At 35.6% G+C, this 27,481-nt stretch overlaps 1 protein-coding gene across 11 annotated transcripts in view; it reads right to left on the bottom strand.

The window, feature by feature from the left end:
* The window catches only part of LOC106082716 (tropomodulin), a 541,301-nt gene that overhangs the window by 33,569 nt on the left and 480,251 nt on the right, over nt 1-27,481 (bottom strand). Inside the window, exon 1 of one of the 11 annotated variants that reach the window (XM_013245401.2) lies at nt 94-256. The exons of the other annotated variants lie outside the window; for them this stretch is intronic. Within the exon in view, the coding sequence (XP_013100855.1) occupies nt 94-96 (3 nt within the window). The 5' untranslated portion in view covers nt 97-256. Of the gene's footprint in view, nt 1-93; nt 257-27,481 lie in introns of those variants that run through there. 11 annotated transcript variants of the gene reach the window in all.

The raw sequence follows: 27,481 nt of genomic DNA on the forward strand, positions 1-27,481 counted from the left end.
CACAACAAAATGTATGAAAACAAATTCAAACAAAAGACAGCTTTTTAGTTAAAATGGTCAATGGTTAAACCTTCTCCCCCATGTCAAGCTCACCATTTTGACAATGTCTAATGGGGTCCCCTCCCTCCAACAAACAATTGAAATATCCCAGAAAAATCGCAAAAATTAAAAAAAAGAACTTTTTTTAACTGCCTGACTCTTTTGATCTTTAGCTTCTTGGTAGTTTAATGCGGCTTGGTGTTTTTCGTGCAAGCTTCGTTTTAAGCTTTACAACTGCAACTGATCGTCGAAGTCATACTCAAACCTTGCTGAAGTCTCAAACTTGCCCAGCAGCCATATCGTAGAAGTAGAAGAAGAAGAAAAAAAATCGAAATCAAAACAGAAATGGAAAACTGAAAATAAAAATCTAAAAAAGACAAAGCCATGAAGCTTGGACAGACATGGACGAACAGACAGACAGACAGACAAATGAGCGTCAGTAACGACAACTGTTTCTTGGCTAACGATGACGATGTTGGCTTTTAAACCTTAAAGTAAAAGGCAAAATGCATTTGATCCACCACCACCAACAACAACAACAACAACGACTATCAAAAACATCTTAAAAAAATAATAAACCAAAACAAAGAGCCATAAAACAACAACTACAGACAGCAGCGGCAGTAGCACCCCAACAAAGGGTAAAGATTTTCTAAGTATCTTGACTTAGCTTGGCTGTCATTGCCGTTGTCGTTGTTTAAGCCGATGTCAGTTGGTCAAGCCCAAAGAACCACTATAAAAAACAATAACAACAATGACCGGGGGCATGTTTGTTCCATCTGCGTTTTTTTTTTTTTTTGTATGGTCGTATTTTCACCATACACAGGAAAAAAAATAGTAAAACAAGTTGACAAGAATTAAATCATTGTCAAAAATGCAAAATTTCTCTCAATTACGACAAATTTGTCAGAGTGGGTCTGAGGGTCTACATTGAGAACCCAGGGACTGGGATCTGTTTTAGAATGCCTGACCTGCAAGCGGAGATCCGGGCGATCACGGAATTTGTAAGGTGGTGTGGTGCTAACGCGAAGACGTCGAGTGTGAACATCTTAACGGACAGAAAAATTTGCATAAGGGCAATAACAACCAGAACGGTAGGGTCACGAACAGCTTGCAGTGTAAGAAGGAGATTAACGCCTTCTCTGAGGATGGCATCGTTTGGATGCCGTGCCATAAAGGTATAAGTAAATCATACGATTTGGCGATGTAGGCCAGAGGACTGCTGTCAATAAACTTGGTTAACCCGAAGCGTTTCGGGTCGACGCAGTCCGAGATAAGGGCGTGGACGACGAATGCATATGCAACCCTGTGGAATAGCGAAACGGTCGGTAGGACGGCGAAAATCCTATGCGGGGATCCAGATCGTGAAAAGACGAGGCTATTACTAAAAGGAAGCAAAAAGGAGGTATCATAATGGGACACATAGCACTACAAGTTCACTTATGTAAAAGTGATAGCATGTGTAGGGCATGCGGGGAAGATGATGAGACGTTGGAGCATTTCCTTTGTCATTGCCCGGCTTTCGCGTTTGACAGACACCGACACTTGGATGGGGACACTATACCAGACACATGAACCAACTTAGGGGAGTGGCATGGAAAACAATTAAGGATTTTGCAGGTAGCACGGAACTCCTAACTTAGATTTTCTTTTCGAGGTTACTTTTTTTGTATTTAGAGCGCACAACAAGCCGATTACTGGCTTAGGTGTATGCCCATAGTGGAGTGGGGCGGATTAATATCCGCAACCACTTTTCAACCTGACCTAACCTACCCTAATATTTATTAATTAATTTATTTATTAATTTCATATTTTATTTTATAAACTTTTTTATTTTAATTTTAGGGACAAATAAATAGGATGAATTATTTATGGATTTTCATTTATTGCTATTTTTTAATTTTTTTAAAGTATTTTTTTTTTTAATTTTTCTTTGATTTTCCGCATAATTCTTAAATTATTTATTTTTTTTTAAATTATTTTTAACATATTTTTAATTTTTATTAATATCAATTTTTTTCTTTTTAGTTTTTATTTTATTATTTTAATTATTTTTTTATTTATTTTTATTTGTTTTTTTTTTTTAAATTTTAGGAATGTTTATGATTTTTAATAAACTTTATATTTTCATATATGTATGTATGTACGTACATACTTACATATTTTTTATATACGTATTTTATTAATTTTTTTTTATCATTGTAAGTTTAACAATTTGTTTTTAATTTTTTAAACATGTTTCTGGGCCATGGGACGGATTAATATCTACACCCATTTTTGAACCTAACCTAACCTAAATATGTTTCCTTATGCTCGTCTCGAAAGAGAAAATTTTGAAATAAATTATCATTGCTCTAACAGGCAAAAACAAAACTTGAAAATAAGAATTCGGCAGAGCCCGACCAGGATTCGAACCTGAACATAAGTTGCAACACCGAGAACAGGCAGTTGCCTAGCGTTCGAAGCCACCAATACAACATTCAAAAGATGCAGTAACTTGTGTATTCCATGGGAAGAATTGTAGTCGTATGGAAAAGAAGAGTCCTTCGGTGCACTTTGGGGCCAATGACAGGTTCAAGGCAAGTATTCTTGTGAAGAATTGGAACAAAATAATAACGGAATTCTATTATCAATTCCGTTAAAAAATACGAAACAAATCAATCTGGTAACTCTTCACAGCGGTATACTGAGCTCTCAAAGGTGACATATTTTCTTATGCAACTTTTTCTGACATTCAATATAAATAAACTGTGGAATGTATTTTAGGCGCCAAACAGTAAATATAAACATTGCAATTATTGTTTTAAAATGGAAAACCCTTCTATAGGTATGTAAAATAAGATAGTATTATCAAGTAATAAAAATGTTCAATGTGATAAATATATTTTCGAGTTAACATGTGATATCTTTTTTTGGTGTAGTTTGTTTTGTTGTCCATGTATTGTTTGGAGTAGAACTTTCGGTATCGGAGTGTATCCGTGAAAAAATAAATGTGTAGTTCTGTGACAAAATTACCATTCTCATAAAAATTTGATTTCACATGGCGTAAACCTTAAAAATTTTGATATTTTTATGTTATCGCTGAAGAATAATCTAAAACCCATTAATGTAATCTATTGGATTTCCACGAAATTTAATACAAGTATCGGCGACATCCAAATGATAGCACTAAACTAGCGATTTAATACTTTGTTTGCGCACCTTAAAGAAAAGTGGCTTAAAAATGGCAGGAAAAAGTCGATTCCTAAAAAACCAACTCATTACTCATTAAACTAATAGGTAGCGATGTTGTAAGGAGAAGAGGTCTTCCCTATGTTGGTTATAGGGAGAAAAGTGAGCGACAAAAGAGAAAGATTGCGACGAAAGTGTCGTCGGAACACGGATACAATACCCAGATTTTGATTCATGCTGCTTCTGTTGCGTCCAATATATATATAGGAGCTATATCTAAATCTGGACCGATTTTGATAAAATGTTGATCAAATAATACACCTCATGCTTAATTTTGTATAGATCGGGCCTTAATTGTGGCTTCCACAGCCTAAAAAGACCATATCGGATGAAAGATATATATGGCAGTTATATCTAAATCTCAACCGATTTTGATAAAATTTTGCTCACATATTGGGACGTCAAATGAAACACCTCATTATAAGTTTTGTGGCTTCTACAGCCCTAAAAGTCCTTATCAGATGAAAGATATATATGGGAGCTATATCTAAATCTGAACCGATATGAACCAAATTTGGGAGATTTAGTTCTAGACGCATTACAAACATATGTACGAAATTTTAAAGGTCTAACTTCCTCTTGTGATTTGTTGTCTCACAACACTGGCTTTGGCCCCACAGTGCACTGCAAAGAAATAATACTGGGAGGGTCATATTAGTGGGAAAAAACAGGTAGTGTGAAAGGTGTCAAACTTGGTTTGCAAATTGCTAACTTTCCCACGTTCCATTAAGGAACATGGTCAATTTTCTCACATATCACTGAGTGCTGTCCGATACAAGTTTAAGCTCAATGATAAGGGGCCTCCTTTTTATAGCCGAGTTCGACCGGCGTGCCGTAGTGCGACAGTTTTTACATGGCTGCCATAGGAAATGGTACAGTACCTCACAAATGCTGAACGCTTGACAATTTTTTGATGATCTCGCCAGGATTCGGCGTTCAGCGTCATAGGTGGACATGCTACATTTTGCGCTACGGTGAACTCCAAGACTTGGTTAGTGGCGTAATTACATCGTAAATACGTGGTTGAAAAGTCTCCTAACCCAGGACGAAACGAGTCCCACAGTGGTTGGTGAGTTGTGATCTCTGGCTGGAAAAACAAACTAAAAAATTTTTTATGTTTTCTACTTTTTATTTTATTATACCCTCCACCATACTAATTTCGTCATTCCTTTTGTAACACCTCGAAATATGCATCTAAGACCCCATAAAGGATATATATTCCTGATCGTCATGACATTTTAAGTCGATCTAGCCATGTCCGTCCGTCCGTCTGTCGAAAGCACGCTAACTTTCGAAGGAGTAAAGCTAGCCGCCTGAAATTTTGCACAAATACTTGTTATTCGTGTAGGTCGGTTGGGATTGTAAATGAGCCAAATCGGTCAATATTTTAATATAGCTGGATCTTGGATCTTGATTTCTTGAACCACTAGAGGGCGCAATTCTTATCCGATTTGGATGAAATTTTTTATGAAATGTTTTGTTATCATTTCCAACAACTGTTCCGATTTTGCATGAAGTTGTTTGTTATGATTTCAAACAACTGTGTCAAATATGGATTAAATCGGTCTATAAGCTAATACGGCTGCCATATAAACTGATCTTGGATCTTGACTTCTTGAACCACTGGATGGCGCAGTTTTTATCCGATTTGGCTGAAATTTAGCATGAAATTGTTTGTTATGACTTTGAACAACTGTTTCAATTATGGCCTAAATCCGTATATTACCTGATATAGCTGCCATATAAATCGATCTGGGAACTTGACTTCTATAGCCTCAAGAGGGCGCAATTCTTATCCGATTTGGCTGAAATTTTGTACAACGGCCTTCAACATACGTGTCCAATATGGTCTTAATCGATCTATAGCCTGATACAGCTCCCATATAAACCGATCTCCCGAATATGCTTCTTGAGTCCCCACAAGGTGTAATTATTATCCGAATGGACTGAAATATTACCTAATAGTCTCCAACATTCAATTTATTTATGGTCCGAAAGCCGATTACTGGCTAGGTGAATGTCCATACTGGCATGGGGCGGATTAAAATCTGCACCCTCTTTTCAACCTAACCTAACCTATGGTCCGAATCGGATTATAACTTGATATATCTCCAATAGCATTACAATTCTTTACCATTATTCTTTCTTTGCCTCAAAAGAGATACCGCGCAAAGAACTCGACAATGCGATCCATGGTGGGGGTATATATATGATTCGGCCCCGCCATACTTAGCACCCTTTTACTTGTTTTTTATTAATTTTTTATTTGTTTTTTAGATTACCAGTGCAGGTCGTGGGTTCAATTTTCACCAGAGATTTTGGTCTATGCTACTGTGGTAAGGATGACGGCGAAACTACTTTCATAAAAATAAGTGCTGTCCTTATCCAAATAACTGTCTGGCTACATGTTTTTCTGCCTCTCTGTCCGTCTATCTGTTGTATTACGCTACAGTTGTTAAAAACTTAACTTTACAGCTGTAACTTGGGATTGATACGTTTATAGGCACTTAAAATCGAAAACGGACATCGGACTTTATCCTGACATAGATTTCATATTGACCTACCTTTTCTTGAGAGTATAGAATTGTGTTTTCCATTTGGAATATAGCGTTGTATGAGCCCCTTCTAGATCTATACCAGTTATGGAACATATTGGTCGAATCTTGGTTATGACTCTCATATAGGCAGATCTTTCGACTTTACTTTTTGAGGGCACAGGATGCTTATTTTTCCCTCAAATAGACTGATTTCCCGACATCACTTCTTGAGAGCAAATTGAGCCTTTTCTTATTCGATTTTGTTGAAATATGGAATAGAAAGTTTTAATAGGCTTGGGGCACTAATAAAATTGTGCCAAGCAAGGACATTGAAAAATTTTATTCTACTTTCTATTCTCTGCTGGTTGGTATGATAACTATCTTTTACGCAGATTCTTTCAGTGTAGTGACTTTATTATGGTCTATTCCTCTGATATCCATCTAAGAGCTTTGTTAGCGGAAATCAGTGGCTAACAAATCTTGAGACCATTTTGTAGGTAAGCTGCACAACGCAGCGCAATAAATTGCTAAGGGCATCAAATGCAAACGTATAGACAGACAGAGAGCAGATGTTAAAAAGTTCAAAAGAATTAGATACAAATATAATAACAAGAGATAAGGACAGGAAAAAGAGGAAGATGGTCTAATTGAATAACAAAGAATATAACGAACTAGTGTTACTCTAATAATAACAAATAATAAGAAGCCTTAAATGTATAGGTTTTTTAAGAGGACTGAAGATTTTATGGCTCTAAGGGGCTCACGGAATATTTATACAACCGCTAGATGTGCCACACATACTGCCTCCAAGTAATCAAGTGATGTACCATGCAGATGCTCAGAAAGTCAATTAAAAGGTAATTATTAGGGAAGGAAGCTATATTGTAATCAAAACCTATTGTCATAGACTATGGAAGAGGTGATCAGTTCACAAATAAGCTAGTTCATTTGTGTGGGACCCTTAAATGAACAAAGTTTATTAGTTAACATCAGCCAGTCATTTTCATATATCCTATAGTACGAGTCATGTCGTATTGTTTATTTCGTTCACCACTCCTGAGATATTTAGCGGAGATGAACAGCTGGGTGATAAATCGAGTTGTGTAGTTCGCGAACGAACTAATTTAATTGAAGTTTTCCCTTAAATAAACAAACTGAACTGAAGCCTACATCAGTGGTTCTTTTCATGTCACCAGCTCAATTCAACTCACATACAGTCGATGCCACATAACTGTTGTTGTTGTTCTAGCAGTTTGTTGTGTTCTATCTTTCGTCTGCTTGATTCTGTTGAGTGTCATGATCCAGGAACCCTTGGACTAAGATGGGGTGCGTCCAGAGGAATCTGCCTCTGAGTCGAGTGGGTCTGGCTGGACAGTTAAATAGGTGACGTGTATCGTGTGGTCCCCGGTCATAATCGGGACTTACTTCTTGCACGTCTGCATCAATCCTTGCTCTGTAGGAGTTGAGGCGGCTGCATCTGCCGGAAAGTAATTCAGCCAGAACTACTCTGGTTTGCCGGGGGATGTCAATTTCTTCAGTTGCTATGGGAGGCGGTCGTTCTCCAAGGACTACATTCACCCGGTAGCTATTTACCGCTTTTGCTACCGTGTCTGCATGAATGCTGTCTAGACCCGCTTGATAGGTCGCTTGATCTAGAGGTTCTCTCATTTAGCGCTGAACCTCAAGCCCTAGATCATGTAGATCTACCTTAAGGCATGATCATTTCGATAGTCTCTGGGATAAGATATTGCTTAAACAGCATGTTGTTGTTGTCTTCGCATTGGTCGGATCTTTTCTCCTGATGGTCCATGCGAGAACTGAGAAGACAGCCCGTCGCAGTTTGGAGGGCGGCATTCTGACAGATCTAAATATTATACCACTACGTGTCACAGAGCTGACGAGACCACACTGGCGCTGTATAACTTACCACAGATCGGCAAATTGCTTTGTACGTGGTCAACAAGGTTTCTTTGTCTGCACCCCAAGCGCTGCCGGCAAGTGAATTGGGGACCTTGTTTCTACTTTTAACTTTATCGCAAATCGCTGTGGCATGTGGGGAGAATGTGTAATAGCTGTCAAATGTAACGCCAATTATATTGGGACACTTGATGGTCGAAATCATTTCTCCATCGACCTTAACAGTCAGCTCGGCATTCACCTCATGCGTATTTGTACACAATGTGGCTGAAGATTTGGTGGCGGATATCTTCAGATTTCTTACAGCGAAATATGAAGCAAGTTTGTCGAGGTAGACGTTCAACCTATCACATATGTCAAAAATGGGTGGGGGCCTCATGCCATGATCGTACAATCGTCCGCATATGATACGATCTCTATGCCACATAACTGTAATTCGCCTTAGTGAAAAACCACGCTTAAGTAAAACTTGAAGGAAAGAATCAGTTTTGGTGTTATTCAAAGCAATTAAGTGAATTCGCGAATTCGCTTAAGTGAAAAATCGCTTAACAGAAAATAACGCTAAACTGAAAAAGTTTTTATAAAAAAGTGCAATCAAATTCAAATTTTGCCCATGAACATTTCATTAAGGAACAGGGGCAAACTTCTCACATATCAATGAGTGCAGTCCGATTCAAGTTAAAGCTCAATGATAAGGGGCCTCCTTTTTATAGCCGAGTCCGAACGGCGTGCCGCAGTGCGACACCTCTTTCGAGAGAAGTTTCACATGCCATAGTACCTCACAAATGTTGCCAGCATTAGGAGGGGAAAACCACCGCTGACAATTTTATCTGATGGTCTCGCCAGGATTCGAACCTAGGCTTTCAGCGTCATAGGCGGACATGCTAATCACTGCGCTACGGTGGACTCCAGAAAGTGCAATCGTATAAGTGAACAATTTCACTTATCCGAATTAAGCTAATCTGAAACTTTCAGATAAGTGAAACCAAGGTGATGTATTTTTAGCGTTTCACTTATCCGATTTCTACTGTGTTGCCATTTTATTCATGTTATTCTCTGCTCATGCATCAGTTAGCTGTGTGCATGGTTGCCACTTTGTTGGTAACAATGCATAGCCCAGCATACGAGTAGAGTGGGCGATTCTTACGAGATGCGTAATACATTTTCTCATCTTGTGTCTCCAAAAACAACAATTACTGACAAGAAATATTTTAGTGCATAAAATCATTTTCATTACTTTTTTTGTCATTCTTAACAATGATATCAATGCCAAAACCACTTTTTTAAAAATATTTTTTTTTCGCATTTGCATGAAAATAATTCAGTTTTGCCGTTAACATCGAAATTCTCTTGTCAAAATATATTTTTAACCTTTCCACTTTATGTGGATATAAAAACATGAGGACATGAGTGTTTTATGTGCCCTATGTTGTTGATCACGTCTACAACAGTCGTGACTCATGCCAAATTAATTGTCTTCATGCTAGCATTTTGGGAAAATATTCCTTATTGTAATATGCAAAGTTGACAAAATATTATTTAAAACATATAGTTTGCGTAAATAACAAAATAGGTCAACTAAAACTGTATATTACCATACAACTACCATGTTAAAATTGTCCAATATTAAGAAAGTATGCTCCGAGTCTTTTGTTATTTATACCATTTTGAAATTTTGCGTTTAACCCTATAGGAATTTTTTGTTATTTATACCATTTTGAAATTTTGCGTTTAACCCTATAGGGAATTTGTTTTTTTTTATAATTTTTTTTTTGGCTTAAAATTATTGCGAAAACCTCTTTCCTACTTTAAAATCATATGTCAATGCCGTCATCTTTACAAAAAAAATTTCATTGAAGGATCCAATTATCCCCATTTAAAAGTATTAAACCGACATCTTTTATGCTCATCATCATTCTCATCACACTGCCAATCACTGGCAGAGCTCAGCTTAAAATCCACTGACATTGATGGCCGATAAGAGTGACTCCGTTTTTACATACAAAATGAATGGTTTAAGTGTGCCGGTGTCATAGCTCAGTGTATTACTGCCAAGATTTCACTTGTAAGACCATTTATAATCATCACCATCGTCATCATCATCATGTGTCCACACTTGACTTGACTTTTTGGCTAACAAGCCAAAAACACCTTTAGAAGAGATATACACGTATGTGACCCCCGAGGAGTGGAGATGGCAGGCCACAAATTCAAGCAGACCGTTTTATTTTTTTATCTTTCCCTAAAACCAAACTTTGAGCCCAAAATTCTCTCCCTCGTTTAGCCATATGACAAATCGTTTGCAGTTAAAACACATTTCAGCTACTCCTCCCTAAAATGTCATCGTCTCTGTAGAAATTTTGCGAATATGTCACCAACTGTATGGGAAAAACATAAATAAACAAACAGACATGGTAATGCTCCATTGCAAATGTTAAATTGAGCAAAAATAAATGGCCTTTTTGCAACTCTATTTATTAGGACGAACTAAAACCTGAAATGTATTCTTTTACTTTTTAAGTTTTTTGTGTGCTTTTTTTGGGACAATAACAAGTTTTTGAAGTTTTCTACGAAAAAAAAAGAAGTACTCACCTCAAACTGGTTTTGTGTCAAATCGTTCAATGGTTTTATGCCTCTTGAACGTTTGTTAAAAGTACTCAATTCAATAGTATTTGATGGAAAGAAAGGGTGGCTATGAGGGGAGTGACAGGTAATATAAAAAATCATTCCTAGGAGGTAATACAAATTTTAACTGATAATACTTCAGGTAGTAGGGCAAGATCAAAATATGGATGGATAGCTGAAAACTTGAGAATAATGGTTTTGTACTAACCACTTTGTTATGAGTTAACCCATTTAGAGTGTTTGTGAGAAATATACTTTTTTTAATGTATGATCATATCTTCTTCTATGGTCACCATACTCTGTCTTTATCGACATATTTGTATTTCTCATGACCAAGACTTGTAATAGCAGAGATTATAAAAAATTGGAATTTTTGCCTTTAGGAGTGTTTGAGAGAAAAATACTTCGTGAGGTATAAGCTTATAAAAATTTACCATCAACTGTACAAAGAAATTAGTGGGAGGACGATATTTGTTTTCCGAGTGCTTAAGACGAAAAAAAAAAAAACTGCCACCGTCTTCTAATCCTATTTTCTTCAAGACATGCAATGTAACAAGTTACAATGTGTGTCTTTAGGAGTGTTTGAGAGCAAAATACTTCATAAAATATTAGCTTACATATATTTGATATACAGCGGTCAAAAAAAGTATTCATCATTAGCAAAATTGATAATAAATTCACTTATTTTGGGTAATTGAAGAAAATTTAAAGTAAACAAATAATGCAGTTTTATGCAATAGTTTATTTTTCGTAATATGTTTTAAAATAAATTCAAAAAATAAATTTAATTAGCGCAAAAAATGCAATTTTTATATAATAACACCAAAAACAGAACAAAAAAAGTATTCATCATTGATGTGCTATCATCAAAGTCAAATTCAAATATTATTTGGGAATCCCCCTTTTCTGTTTTATTTAGTAAAGGAGGCTTTGCCCTTGACAGCAAATATTTAATTTCATTGAAAATATAGTTTTTGTCAAAATGGGTCGTAAGCAAAACGAGGTTTCTGATGAGGTAAAAGTTTTGATAATAAAACACCACAGGAATGGTTTAACTCAAAAAACTATCAGTGAAATATTAAATAGACCACGATCTACTATACAATCCATCATCAGAAAGTGGACAGAAACGAAAACTGTTGACAATAAACCAAGATCTGGTCGACCAAAAGCACTTTCAGTTGGAGATGTGCGTTGGCTAGTGCGGCAAGTTCAGAAAACTTCGAAGACAAATGCGACCATTCTTCGTAAAAACACTATGGAATATTTAGGGAAGGAAGTTACTACACAAACAATTCGAAATACACTCAAAAGGCATAGTTACAGAGGAAGAACTGCACGTAAGAAGCCCTTTATAAATAAAATAAACCGAGTGAAAAGGCTAAACTTCGCAAAAATGTATGTAAAACAGCCCGAATCATTTTGGAAAACAGTCATTTTTGCAGACGAGAGCAAGTTTAATCTTTTTGGGTGCGATGGAAAGGTCATAGTGTACAGAAAACCAAATACAGAGCTTGAAGAACGAAACACAGTTGCTACTGTAAAACATGGTGGAGGTGGTTTAATGGTTTGGGGGTGTATGGCGGCTTCAGGAGCGGGAAATCTTGAAATTATTAATGGAGGAATGGATCATAAGTATTACATTGACATTTTAAAGAGGAATTTAAAAGATAGTGCTGTAAAACTTGGGCTTGGTAATAACTTTCAATATTATCAAGATAATGACCCCAAACATTCTGCTTTAAATACCAAGATGTGGATGCTGTATAACTGCCCCAAAGTCATTAAAACTCCTCCTCAAAGTCCCGACTTGAACCCAATTGAACATCTTTGGGAACATCTCGAACGCAAATTGAGAACGCGCAATTTTTCGAGCAAGAGTCAAATGCAATAGGTGATAATGGAGGAATGGACTAATATAGACCAAAATATAACCGCTAAATTAGTCCAATCGATGTCAAACCGTTTAAAAGAAGTTATAAGACGCGGTGGTCGAATAACAAAGTATTAATTTTTTTAAATTATGTTATTTATTTTTTTGTTTTTTTGCAATGATGAATACTTTTTTTGTTTAATTTTTTGTGTTCAGCTGTAAAATGGCCCTTTTTGTTCCAATAAATACTATTTTTTTTTTTAAAACAAATTAATTGTGTACATATATATCACACAAGCACTACTGCATCATTAGTTTAATATGTTTTTATTCCAATTGTCTTTTGTAGACTTATTAAAAAAAAAACATTGAATGATGAATACTTTTTTTGACCGCTGTATTAATGTACTATTGATATATGAATGTACTATAAACTGAACAAAAAAAAAAAAAAGATGAGAACAATGTTTATTTTCCGAGTGTTTAAGAGAAAAATACTTCAAAATATATATACTTTAAAAGATATATGGTGATTTACTACGAAAAAAATCGAAAAAGTTATTGTTTGTCTTTAGGAGTGCTTGCAAAAACAATTTCATCACAAGGTATATCTTCATATATTATGCAATATATAGAGAAACCATTGTTTATATGCCAGGACAATTTGAATAAGGGGAATCGAGAAGGCAGATGGATTGGCTATACACTGATAGAAAGAGTGGTGACAATATCCTCAACACGTGTGGTTGAATAATATAATTGAAATATAACGAATACCAATAAAAATGTTGTAAGATTGAGCATATTTCGTGTATGATCTGTTTACATGATATGTGTTGTTTCACTTTTGACCACGTCGTGGTTGATTTTAACTCAGACTTGGTCAATTTTTTTTTCTAGGTGTAGGGGCCAGCGTACTGGTATCACTAAACCTGGTGAATACAAAGCCTTTCGGGATACGTAGTCCGAGTTATGACGAACGCGCTTGCAGCACTATGGAATAGTGAAACTGTCAGACTACGAAAACCCTTCATCCAAAAAAAAAAAAAAAAAAAATTCCTTAGACATAAACGAACTCTTCGACAATTAAACTCATTTTGTAAAAAGTTTTGCGACTTTGTTTACGATTAAATTTTAAGAATTTGTGACGAATACAAAGTATGGATAATTCGTTATTGCGCAAAATATTTTTAAATAATTTTCCGATGTAGAAATTCTGGTTGCTTCAGCCTAACGCCATTTTGTGCGAAGTTTTTTGTTTGTGGTATTAAACATACGATTTTTTCTACATAAAACAATTTTTGAAAATTTAAAAATTTTCCGAGTTTATATCTGCACAAAGTCACGATACAATCAAAAGTGGAAGCTGACTGACTGAACATCACTCAATGAAAAAATCCGCAAATGAGTCATTTTTGAGTTAAATTCTACGCCAAATGTAAGGGAAACAAAGTATAATTAAGCCAAACGAACCTTGTTTTCCTGTAATAAATCATCTTTGGCTATAAACAAAAGATTTTTGGGTTTAAAGAATTTTCGAGAAAAAGAGCCATCCTTTACTACTGACGAAGTTCCTAAAAGTTGTATCATAACTAAAGTGAGTTTTAAATAAAAATGTGGCAACTTCACGTACGGCGTTCAACATTGTAGAGAATTGTTACTCAGTTACCATAAAAATAGTACTAGTCCCCAATAAAACAGATATTTTGTCGCAAAGAAATTCCACACGTTTAAATTTTTCGTGTTTGGAGGGATACAAATCATGAAAAGACGAGGCTGATACTGAAAGGAAGTAGGAAGGAGATCAGTAAGTCTATCGGGTCACATAGGACTATGGACGCACTTATGCAGAGTAGGTGCGACAAGTGTCATCGCGCATAGCGCATGTGGATGACGAGACATTAGAACATTTATTATGTCAATGCCCGGCTTTCACAGCTAAGGATTTCGAGTCACATAGGACTAGGGGCGCAATTATGTAGAGTAGGTGCGGCAAGTGACATTGACATTTCCTATGCCAATGGCCAGTCTTCACGATTAATAGACTGCGCCATTTAAGCGTGAATACCATACCATACCTGAACCAACTCAGGGGCATAGATTGGAGAGTTTTTAGAGATTTTGTGAGCAACGGAATTTCTGAAATAGATCCCCTTAAGGTTACTCTTCGGATTTAGCGCGCACAGAAAACAGATTACTGGCTTAGGTGTATGTCCCTAGTGGCATTTTAACCTTAGGTAAGGAAATCATGAGCTGTAAAAATCAACATGCAGACGACTTCTTTCGTGGAGTGTTTGTGGGACATAAACTTAAAAAGTGAAATATATGGAGGTCTCCGTAGCGCAGAGGTAAGTAAGCATGCTTGCCTATGATGCTAACGTCTGGGTTCGAATCCTGGCGAAAACATCACAAAACAAGTTAAAGCGTGCTAAGTTCGGTCGGGCCGAATCTTTCTCTCTTCAAAACTCTAACACCCTTTTCCCTTTAAACGAGCGTATAAGTATTCCCCAGTAATAAGTGGAACACTTTGTCACATGACATCACAATATATAGAGAGTTGCGCGCGTTGCATAGATTGAAGAGGAGAAAAAAGAACAACAAAGACAGAAAATTATGTCAAACCACAGTTTTTGTCATAGATTTACAGAGAAACGCGTGAGTGGGTCGGTCTTGGGGTTTGTTTTTTAGGTTTTGTGTGGCACAACAACAACTGCGATACTCTGCTTTAGTTACTTGGCCTAAATGAAAAGTAAAGCCACACAGCATCGACAGTAACAATCATGTAATAATACTTGCTAGCATAAAAACCAAACCAAACATAAACCGCCAAACAATAACTACCACAAACAAAAAATTCCAGTTATTTTATAGAAGTATTATTGTATATTTAGATGTTGTTGTTGGTTGGGTACATTGTTATTATTTTTTTTTATTGTTATTGCGTTCATGTTACACAAAAACCGCTAAATACAATTTCAGATTAAAACTGTTTTGAGATGATTTTGCGGCAGATATTGCTGCGAAATTTCAATTTGCAGTTAAACTTTAATTGTTATAGAAAAATTTTGTGAATAAGCGCAAATAGTTACTATTGTGATAAAAATGATATCTGGCCATGTATGCGGTTCTGTAAAACAAAACCTCAAATGTTAATGACTTGACAAAAGTTCTATTTAAGTTTTGCTTATGGTTAGTTGGAGCATGATAAGCCAAAACAAAGGATTAGCTTGAAAACTCATGTCACAAAAATAGAAGAAAAAAAATATGAAATATTTAAATTTTCTTTAAAAAACATTAACGATAAATGGGTAGAAAAATACCCAATAATAGGGTTGTCTTAGAAAAATTCTAGCTCGACTTAGGAATTTGGATTGGCGTTAAGTAGACGAATGAAACCTGTTAAAAAAAATTCCCGTCATATGAGGTCATGTTTGAGGGGAAAATTAACTTATCGAAAGTCAAAAATTTTTTATATCCAAAAAATTGAAACAAAAAATTTTCTCAAAATTCTTAGGAGTGAGGTTTTGGAAACCGCTTTAATGTCTTGTTGTCTTTGATGGTTTCTAAATTAAAAAAAAAATAAATAAATTTATACGGATAAGCCTACTACTTTTACATTACACTCAGAAAAATGCTTATTGCAACTATGAGTTAATTAAATAATACATGTAAGTTCATAATATTTATCCACGATTAGTTAAAAATTCTTAAAGTTTGAAAGTTAACTATTTACAAATAAAACTAACTACTCGTGCGTATAGATAACATGGCTTACAACTCAGGTGGAGTTATTCATTTTCCTTAAATGATTATTTTTGAAATAAGCGAGAACTTTACTAAACATAAGTAAAATCATATCATCGTTAACGATATGTTTTCTCAAATTTATTACTGAATGAACTACTTAGAGAAATTTGGATTTTAAGTAATAATAAATATAATAGATAACATAGCTTGCAACTCAGGTGGAGTTATGAATTTTGCTTAAATGATTATAAGCGAGAACTTTACTAAAAATAGGTAAAATCATATCATCGTTGACGATATGTTTTCTGAAATTTATTACTGAATGAACTACTTAAAGAAATTTGGATTTTAAGTTATAATAAACTCCCTTTCACTGCTGAGACATTGTGTCTATAAATAGAATATATCTTAAACATAAACATAAACAAAAGAGCATGCCCTTCTTTGAAAGAATAGAATAAGCAAATGTTTTGCTTTTGTGTTGTAACCAAATATTGAAATGGGAAAATGGTGTGACATTCAAAGAATAGAACGCTTGCTTCGTAAACGGAAGGTTCTTGGTTCAATTCTCGACTGGGACAAAAGGTAAAATTTTATTTTATTTATAATCGAATGTTTCATATAAAATTTGCTGCAGCTTAAGCGATTGAAAGAGTGGGGTTTGGGAACCAGCGGAACTAAATGTTAAATAAAGATGTGTTCGTAAATCTACAATTGAATGCTCCAACGAGTTCGGAAATAACGATTTTGTGTTTTATTTTATGTTTTAATGTCCGTTAGTTCATATTTTACTTGCGGGAAGTTTAAAGGGAACTAATAATATGTATATACAATATGGTAGCTGTTAAAAAATGATTGGACTAACAACGAGCGTATAATTCTTTAGCACTATAGGAAGTTCAATATTTCTTAAATTTAGTTCATTTTAACTAGTGTTGAGGTTCAAAGTTTTTTGAGTGCAGGTGCAACTTTAAGTCATTAAAATCCATTTTTCTTCGCTAAATGGTCATAAAATATTAAGAAACATAGTGCATATTAAATAATAAGAATATTTTTTCAAAAATTTAGAAATAATTTACTACGTCAATATAAATTCCCTAAATAATGTGTACACATGAAATTTCATCAAAATCGGACAAAGCAATCGAGGATCGGATGTTAATGGGTTAAATTTTTTTTTTAATAAAATAGTCGATTCCATAGGTATTATATTGTTATTAAAATTCGATTTAAATACAAAATTTCTTCAAAATTTGACGTTTTTAAAAGAATTTCCAAAAATTTGTTTTTTTTTATATTGATAAAATTGCATTTTTGTGAAAGTTTCCCGCTTGATATAATTTTAATTTAAAATTTGTTTGTTAAAAATACCAACAGATTTCCCCTTTAAGTTTTTTCTATTAACAACCATAAGCAATTATAAATCCAAATATTTAATATTCTTGTCTTTTTGCTGCTCTGTTGCCTCATAAATTACTAACCAAGATAATTTTGCAGATATTTGTTACTGCTGCAAAAGACGTTTGCAAAATTAGCAGCAGCTGTTGCTATCTTAATTGTTTTAAGTTACCACCAATGTTGTGGCAGCAACGCTAATCTCACAAAATATTTTATTACATTTTGCGGCTATTTACTATACTACATGCGTTTTGGCTTGGAAGAACTTCTTCGTTTCTTTTGCATTAGAATTTCATGAATATATTAAACGGTTCACTAAGAAAGCAAGAAACATAGCTTAATGATTTGTTTTTGGACAAAAGAATAAATGTGGCTGCCAAAAGATAGGAAATTATGCACAAGTGCTTTGTTTAATTCAAAAAAAAAAAAAAAAAAAAATAAATAAATAAAATGAAGCATTTATTCTGTAATTATCCTTTTTTTCTGAGTGTGAGAGGCATTATGGATATTTTTGAAATTAAAAATAAATAATCAATGGATCTATTCTAATTAAAAAGCTTTTAATTTATTGAAAAGATTGCTACTAATGTCGCAAGTCACCTATATAGCTACTTGTAGCTATTTTAGTACGTTCAACAACCCCTTATAACGATTTAGACCATAATTGGCACAGTTATTGGAAGTCAAAACAAAACGCTACGTGCAAAATTTCAAACAAATCGTATAACAATTACACCCTCTAAAATCTGAAGAAGCCAAATCTGCAGTATGTGTGGGTTGCTGTCGGACTAAGAATGCATATTTTGCTTATTGATGAAGCCATTCAGCCAGAAATGATAGGACGATTATGACGACCATAAATTGGACGTAGCGCTCTTGACTTTGAGGCCACTGGTAGGGAATTTCGGTAGTAAATTTTAGTAATTTGGACTCGTTGTTGGCTCGAATGACTTTCCATCACGAAATGGCAAACCTTACTGAAGAGAAATGTCAAAGGAACGGCAAAAAATATGGATCGTTTGCTGTCCCTATCGGTTTACTTTGAAAAACCCTGTACAAGCAAAACGTTACGGTGTGCGCCAAGCAAAGTAAATATTGCAATATATAATTTTTTTGTTTAAGAGAAGTATTGTATTTTATAGAATTTGTCTTTTCTTGAATAGGTATATTTATAACATGCTCAGTTTTAATTGGCGCCCAACGTGGATTCAAATAATAGATTGCCAAATTTGACGTATATGCAACATATTTTAAAGCGAAAATTTCTTTAAAAAAATAATTTAAGCATTTAATATAAAATAAATAAAACCTTGTATTTTTTTAATTTCATGAATAGTTTTTCTATTATCTCAAACTTCCCCTAAGGAAGTTTATACAGAGCATATTTAGTTTTGCAACAATTTTCTTATGCTGCTTATTTGCACCTAGTAATCATAAATATTTTTCCATAAATCCCACTGATGAGGTCATAGTGGTCATAGATTATTACGTGTGTTTTGTCTATCCATCACTAATTTGCTCTGTGTGTGTTCATATTTAAAGATCAATTTAATCACACATCTCCAGGGGAACTGGCCCCCACTGTTTGTTGGCATCTTTCCTGGCATATGCGAACGTGTTTGCATGAAAAGTGTTTGGAAAAAACACCAAATTCAGATACTCGAGGCCGTATATGTATGAGTGAGTGAGCTAGTGAATGAGTGTCCGTTCAGATGAAATAAATGTGTGTGGCGTGGCGTTACTTGCCATGAACTCAATTGATATTCATACTGGGTGCCCGCCCCTCTCGCACTCAATTACGTTCAAACAGAAATTCAATTGTAAAATAGATATTAGTGTTTGTTTCGAACAAAACAAATCTCATAAAATTTCAAACTATCACGACAGTATGGTTCTAGTTTGCCGATTTTTATTCTTTTGGTATGAATGGGAGATCTAGAAGCCAAGCCTAAAACCTTTGAAAGGTGTGTTCGTGGAGCGTGAGTATAGATCCGTGAACAGCAAAAAGAATGGATTGAACGTGACTGTTATGAAAGAATAAATAAAAAATTTAAATTTTTTTCGGGGTAATCGAGAAACTCTATGGCAAAAATAGAATGCACAAAAATTAATAAAAAATTTAATGGAATGAAAGCTAAAAATGTTCTTTCTTTTTTGCGGTTTACAAAGTTCAATAACATAATTTTGAAAAAAAAAATGTTTACGTTATTTGATAGGCAAAGAAAACTTTGGTTTAATTTTCTATACAGTGCAATAACCTTTTAAGGAAATTAAGAAATATTCATTTAGATGTAATCATTTAGCAAGTTCAACAACCTTTTGCAAAGTGTTATACTGGTATACCTCAATATGCTAGTGTTTTTACCGCTTTAAAAATACAAGAAAAGAAACGAGAGAGATTGATACAAGGCAATTGATTGTAATACATTAATATCGATCAATGAACACAATAATGATTTGACAGATGAATTTCCTTCTTCACTTATAAGAAGGTTGAGGATTTGGTTTTGAGTTTGAAGAGGTGAGGCTCAGAAATTGTGATCCAAACAGCAATTCTAACAAACTATTCTCTGATTTTTTTATTGTTTTCTTATACTATCCTTTGAATTTCCTTATATGTACTATACTTGAATTTGATGGCTGAACCTTTTTTTTTAATTTTGACAGATTGTGGGTAATTGTCTGGAAGGAACAATAGGCTATATAATTGTTTGATATCGGAAAAGAGCCGGACTCTCCCTGTCACCCCAAAGAAGCATCAAAAAATATAAGTGGACCGATCGGATCAATATGGGACCTATATGAAAGGTATTACACCCAAATACCTTTCACATAAGTATAAGAACGAGTACCAAGGTGGCCGCACCGATTCCAAAACCGCTTAAAATCAAAAGAAGACCGTTCGAGACAAGCTATGGAAGTATCTAGGAGGCTGCCCCGAGCCCAAAACCGTCCTAAAATCAAAAGTGACCGAATCGGGACAATATGAGTAGTAGTGTAAGTATATATTATTAAAAATTAGGTCCGAGTACTAAGGAGGCCGCCCAAGCCCAAAACCGTCCCATATTGGACGATCATGCCTATATGGAACTCAAATAAAAGGTATTCAGGAATAGATTACGAGTATGACATTAAAAATGAAGTCCAAGAATGGGACAATGAAGACGCCCCTCTTCAAAACCCACCCAATAGAACATGTTTACCGATAAGGACAATATGGGCATCCAACGAAAGGTATTTTAGAGTAGAGTACAACTTGATAAAAAAAAAAATAGTGTAAGTGGAGCCTGCCCCAACTAGAGCTGGCAAAATATGGAGGACGCTATTGAAACTATAGATATTTGATTTGTTGAACAAAAACTGAATGCATCCTACAAGATGCATTGCGCCTATAGAGGGCGCAATTTTCATCCATTTGAGCTTAAATTTTGTTTGATGATTTGCTTCTATATAAATCGATCTCATGATTTTCATTTCTCATTTTCGTTTAACATATAGATGATGAAATATTAACGATAGTAATCGATACTATACTTTCGATATTTATTATTAAAAATATCGCATTTTGCGATTATCGATGCGATCGATGGCACTATCGATATTTGATTTGTTGAATAAAAACTAAATGTATCCTAAAAGATATATTGCGCTTATAGAGGGCGCAATTTTCATTCGATAGGGCTTGCATTTTGTACAACGATTTGCTTCTATATAAATCGATCTCCTGATTTTTACATCTCATATTCGTTTGACATATAGGAGATTGAAAATTAACGATAGTATCGATATTTATTGTTTGAAATATCGATTGTTTGTCAGCTCTAGCCCCAACCGCGGAGAACCGATCCAAAGTTGCATATTTACCCAGTAGAGTAGGAATTTGGTACTCTAAAAACCGCTAAAGCAATATTTTTACGTATTGAAACAATATTGGTAAAAAATGTAAGGCGATAAACGGACATTGAAGAAGTACGGCCCAATGATGCCACCAGACAATAAACCGCACCAAACAGTGACTTTTTCTGGATGCATTGGTAGCTCTTCACTCCAAATTCGATAGTTCTGCTTATTTACGTACCCATTGGGCCAAAAATGAGCATCGTCGTAAAATGGAAGAAGCGCGCGATCACGTATTTTGATAATAAAATTCAATAATTTGCAAGCGTGGTTTGTTTGTAAGACGATTCATGATTAAATTATAGACCAAACTGAAGATTTTTGACAAAGAAACGTGTGTGAGATGTTTAAACTACTGTTGCCCAAAAAATAATAGACATGAATTTCCGTCAATAAAAATTGATACTAAATGAAATGTATTTAGTTAGAAGACTACGAATCTGTTATAAATATTTGGAACAAATTTGTCGAGGATTGTCCTAACCCCCAAAAACCCCGCAGCCGGACATGTAGGCCGTTCGGCACAATATAGGAATTGAAAGAAAACTCCTTGACAATAGTGTATGAATCTGATATTAATTTTAAGGAACAAGCGTCTGGGTTATGCTCTTACCCTTTAACAGAAAATTTATATCGCGATAATAAGAGACTTAAATAAAAAATCTTTGAGAGTACACAGAAAAAAAAAATCGGTTTCAATCACGAAATTAATTGAATCAATTAATTTTTAATTGAAACTGCTTCAATCACGAAAATGATAACATCAATCACCGTTTATGAATTAGTAATTGAAAAAAATTTTCAATTTCAAAAAATGCATATTCATTTTAACAAATGGAATGGAATTTTTGAAATTACCAATTAATTTTTTAATTGGACCAATTAAGAGAAATGATTGAAAAGTTTAAAAATGTCAATAAATTTTTAAATCCAATTAAAAAATGACTGAAATTTTTTGAAAATTCCAATTAATTTCTGCATTTGGTATACAGATGTGTACCTGGAAATGAACTTGAGGTGCGTTGTTTCGGCAAAGGTGGTTACCCATATAAAAAATTCGCCCCGGTTACTCTATAAAAAATTTCGGGTGTAGCAGTGTGTTGTCCCTTGGCCGATTGGAGTTAATCCGGCAAGTTGAACCGGCTGTCATGATATTGCTATATATGTGTCGAAATGTGAAACGTACGGTTCTTTGAAATCTCCTTCACTTTATATTGTAGGGAACAAAATTGCCTTTAATTGGATTTACCTAAGCACTACACTTGAGAATTGTTAAAGATTCGATTAAAAAAATGATTGAATCAATCAATTTTTTGATTAAAAATTACCAAATTTTCAATCAGAATAGCGATGAAAAATTTTCAGTTCCAATTACAAAATAAGTTGAATCAATTAACTTTTTAATCAAAAGTGTCAAACATTTCAATCACCACTGTAATTGGAAAAAATTAACATTCAATTAGAAAATAATTGAATCGATTAATTTTTTAATTAAAAGCGTACATGTTGGCTATAGTCCCGTTGTATTTGATATCTACGAAGAAACCAAGGAGGACCGGGACCAATGGACCATCAAACGGACATGTATGCCTTTCGGGACAAAATAGCAGTGCAATAAAAGGTCTTTGGTAGTAGAGTAGATCTGCAAATTTTTTTGAAAATAAGTAACAAATGCACTAAACAAATAATAATTCACATTTATTATTTGTTTAGTGCATTTGTTACTTATATGAAATATGTCCATAGTCCTACGACTTTATAATTTAAAAAACAAAAAGCGATTTTAGGGTGTAGCGAAGCGTACCGGACCAGCTAGTGTTTTATAAAGGGCATGAGCGTCAAATATACATGTCGTGATAGTTTTCCATATCTAAAGAAGCTTCGATTTACTTTTTTTATTTAGACGTTCCAATAGAGAAACCATGCATGTCGTTATGCTTGGTTAACTGATAAGTAACCCACAAATCCTCCAACGAAATCCCCTTTTAACCGCTCCTCGTTCTCCCCATACTTCCTTTCTTTAGCTCATATTAAACCACAAAAGGGTTCCTCTTCACATTTAAAACACGTTTAAAGTCAAAACTGAAAACGTGATTTGCCCCCCATCAAAAGGTAAAAGACGATATAAAAAAGCGAAACAAAAAACCAACGCCAACATACAAGAGAGGAAAAGTTGAAATAAGCCCTTTTGGAAATGACTAAATTATAGAGCTGAGCCTAAATTACCCCATAATTACATGCATTTCCTTTGGCAGATGGTGACGTGCAGTGGTGGTCAAGACCAAAATTGAAATGAATTAAGGAAGGCAGTGTGGAGGAGGCAAAACTGCAGCAGGAGAAAGAAAACAAAAACAACCTTTTTTAGTTGGACATATGTCGGGTTTGGGGTTTTTTGTACCTTATTAAGTTTTATCTACACACTGGGCTTTTACTGTTTTTTGTAGTTTGAGTTTTGTAGATGAAACCAGGCACGTTTAACAGTGCAACAGAAATTTCACCAAGCGTGACATGAAAACGTTTCATGTTTTTGTGGCTATGATGATATCGTTCAGTTTTGTTTTCGTGTTAAGTCAAACTGAAGGTGGCCTAAAACAAAAACAAACTTATCTGTCTATCTGTTGGCTCGTGGGATAATTCATCATATCAAATCTTGTGGTAGTCAACAAAATATGAAACGAAATTTCTTAAGAAATTGTTGTACTATTTTTATTAAGGTTTTTGGGTTAATAAAGTGAGACAAGAGATGAAGTTATTGATTTAATGACAAAGGAAAATGTTTAACAAGTAATAAAATTGAGCCATTCATGAAAATCGCAAAACAGATGTAGACATAAGAGAAAAAAATATAAGCAAGTGAGTTTCATGAGAATTGCTCTATAAAAAATATATTTAAATACAGTCGAAACCGGATAAACGCTAAAAATTCACCAATTTGTTTCACTTATCCGTTATTTTCAGTTAAGCATAGTTCGGTTAAATGGAATAAATTTCCAGGTAAACGATATAAGACTCCTGTAGAAATAACTATTTCACTTATTCAATTTCAGATGCATATAAAATGGAATTTGGTTTGTAAAAACTTATTCAGTTTAGTGGTATTTGCAGTTAAGTGAATTCAATTGCATTGAATAACGCCAAGAACTAATTGTTTGTTCCATTGAGTTTCACTTAAGCGGAATTTTTCTCTAAAGCAAATTACAGTTGTACGGTTTCGACTGTATTGGAACAGTAGCATCAAATGTGTGGCGGCCACTATAGCTCAGTAACTGACGCTGGACGTGAGGGTTGAATTTAGTTTAGGCTGTCACAATTTCGACATGCTCGACGGGGCTATGGCCGCCCTGCAAACCGACTTCCTGACGAGCAAGTTGCATGTGCTAATACCTACTTTAGAGGAGTGGCAGAAAGGGAGGGTCAGGTGTGGGGATTTTAATATCTCTACATATGGATTGAAGATAGATAGTGGAACCGGTTGTGGGAAGATTGCAGCATCTTCTAGGTCTTTGCGATTGCCAGGATTCCGGAATTGGTGTTGTCAATGAACATCGACCGGTCGAACATGTGCATATTTAGCGACGGCACTTTAGGCTCTTATGGGTACGAGCATAGCATCGTAAGCGCTGTATCGATGTCGGTACTATCCGGAGCGACTACACAGACTTTTTATTATTCTATCAGATCAATAGGATGGCAAGGTCTGTGCAACAGGCGCAATGATCCTTGCGACTGTCTTAGTCAACTAGGGTTTTTATTTTGGGGTTAATCTGGATAGCAAGTTGAACTGTGGTTTGAATAGGAAGTCTAGGATAAGGAAGGCTTTCGCGACTCTCTATTCGTGCCAGAGGCTCGTTGGCTACAGATGGGTTCTGCATCCTAGATTGTGGCTCTAGTGCAACCGTCTCTGATCAATGGATTTCATGTCTGATGGCCGATGACGGAGTGCGCGTCACCTTTGCAGGTCCTGTATGAGGTGAAAAACGTGGCTTTGAGATTTAAAGTGGGGCTATGAGATACAGCCGATTGATTTATACGTTAGGGAATCGGCCGAGAAGACACTGTTTAGACTGTCGCAACTTGGTTTTGCTCGCAAGAAAGGGTGCAAATCTTTCCGGAATCGGAATAATAGATATTCATCCTATGACTGTTCCTCGATGGTGAGGATACATCTAGGAACAGTCATAGGAATTTAAACAGGACACAATCAGCTAAGTACACACAAGGCTCGCATTGGCATTAGAAATGATGATATATGTCGAGAGTGTCATGGAAGAGATGCCGCGGAAGATAGTAAAAATTTCCCTTCCAAAGTCTAGCCTTATGTCATAGCACCATGTTGAAGATATTAGACTCTTAACCGGTTACGGTGCGATAATTCGCATTGGCTGCATGCTGCAAATATCATACCGCTGGAGGTTATATGGAGGCCACTGTAAAGCAGATGTTACCATGTCCGGGTACGACGCTGAACGTCTGTGTTCAAATCCTGGCATGAACCTCACAAAACATTTTTAGTGCCATGTAAAAACACTTCCCCAAAAAGGTGTCGCACTGCGGCAGGCCGTTCGGACTCGGCCATAAAAAGGAGGAACCTTATCATTGCATCGGACAGCACTCACTGATATGTGACAAGTTTGCCCCTGTTTATAGTATATGGTGCTGTGGACTGGTGGACGTCTCTTCGAAAATCTACCTACTTTTAAGTATTCTATCGGATCAATAGGATTGCAAGGTCTGTGCGCATTGCGTGTGCATATTGTGGCTAGGCATTGTGCTGAAACCAATTCATGGAGTTAATGACACGTTGTTAACCTTGAAATTATACATCATTTTCAAAATGGAGTACATACCATGTGAGCCCTTATTGTACTTATAAAGAAGAACTGCACCCCAAACATATTAGAGGGACTGAAAGATACGTCGATTTTACCTGATCACTACATTGTATATCAAGCGGAGATTCTGACACATTGGTGAGATGGTGAAGTGGCTAAGATACGACGGTCGGCATAATTATACCTTATTACATCCTATGGGACTTAAGGCGATATGAGAATGGATAAAGGATAGGAGCAGGTCATAATCGAGACGACGATAGGAAACCTGGAAAGAATGGAAGAGGTGTCCGATCGGATACCTGAGACGACACTTGAAGTTGAATGTGAGGCACTGCTGCCAGCGGCTCAGTTTTGGATTGACGAAACCCTGGCATTGCCATCTCGAAGATCATGCTACACCGATACATCGGAGTTAGGGGGAACGAAAGAGCAGACGATTTGACAGTGAAGGCCAGAGGACTGCCGTCAATAAGCTTGGTTATCTCCAAGCATTTCGGGGCGACGCAGTCCAAATTAAGAGCGTGGGCGACGAACGTATGTAACACTGTGTATCAGTGAAATGGTCGGTAGGACGGCGAAAATCCTATGGGGGAATCCAAATTCTGAGAAAACGAGGCTATTACTGAAAGGAAGTAAGATGGAGGTCAGCATTGCTTTCAGTATCAAAACGGGACACATGGAACTACGATCTCAGTTGTGCAAAATTGGTTCGTCAAGTGATAACATGTGTAGGGCATACGGGGAAGATGATGGAACGTTGAAGCATTTCCTATGTCATTGCCCGGCTTTCGCGGCTAGCAGACACCGGCACTTAGGTACGGACACAATACCAGACATGAACCAACATAGGGACGTGGTATGGAAAACAATTAACGATTTTGGAAGTAGCCCGGAATTCCTGACTTCGATTTTCTTTTTCGAGGTTACTTAGAGGGTGCGGATACTCTTTTTAACCTAACCTTACATATGTCATCTTGAGCGTCATTAAAACTCTGGAAAAGATGTTTCTGAGTAGAAACCTTGCCTGGACTGTCACAGATATCTCAAAGAGATGACAGAACACTTCAAAGTTCACCTATTTAAGGAACCAGGACTCAGAGATATTCTAGGAAACTGTAGGGCAAACGAGCTTGCATGACTAGGGGTTGCTTAACACATCTATGGGTTGTGCGGGGAGTCTGTTTGGCTAACCTTGAGTGCCAAGCAAAATGATTTCTCGAAATAAGGCCTGAAGGTTCAAAGATATCCAAAAATTACGAGCTGTGAATGCTCCAACCTTAACTTTAAGAGTTCTTTGGATTTCCTGTCATAGGCTAGACCAAAAATAGTTCTTGTGATGCCCATCATGACAGGTCGCTGTCTCATTATAAAGATTGGTGATA

The sequence above is a fragment of the Stomoxys calcitrans genome, chromosome 2 (genome assembly GCF_963082655.1).
Source record: "Stomoxys calcitrans chromosome 2, idStoCalc2.1, whole genome shotgun sequence".
In the NCBI taxonomy this organism is placed as follows: domain Eukaryota; kingdom Metazoa; phylum Arthropoda; class Insecta; order Diptera; family Muscidae; genus Stomoxys; species Stomoxys calcitrans.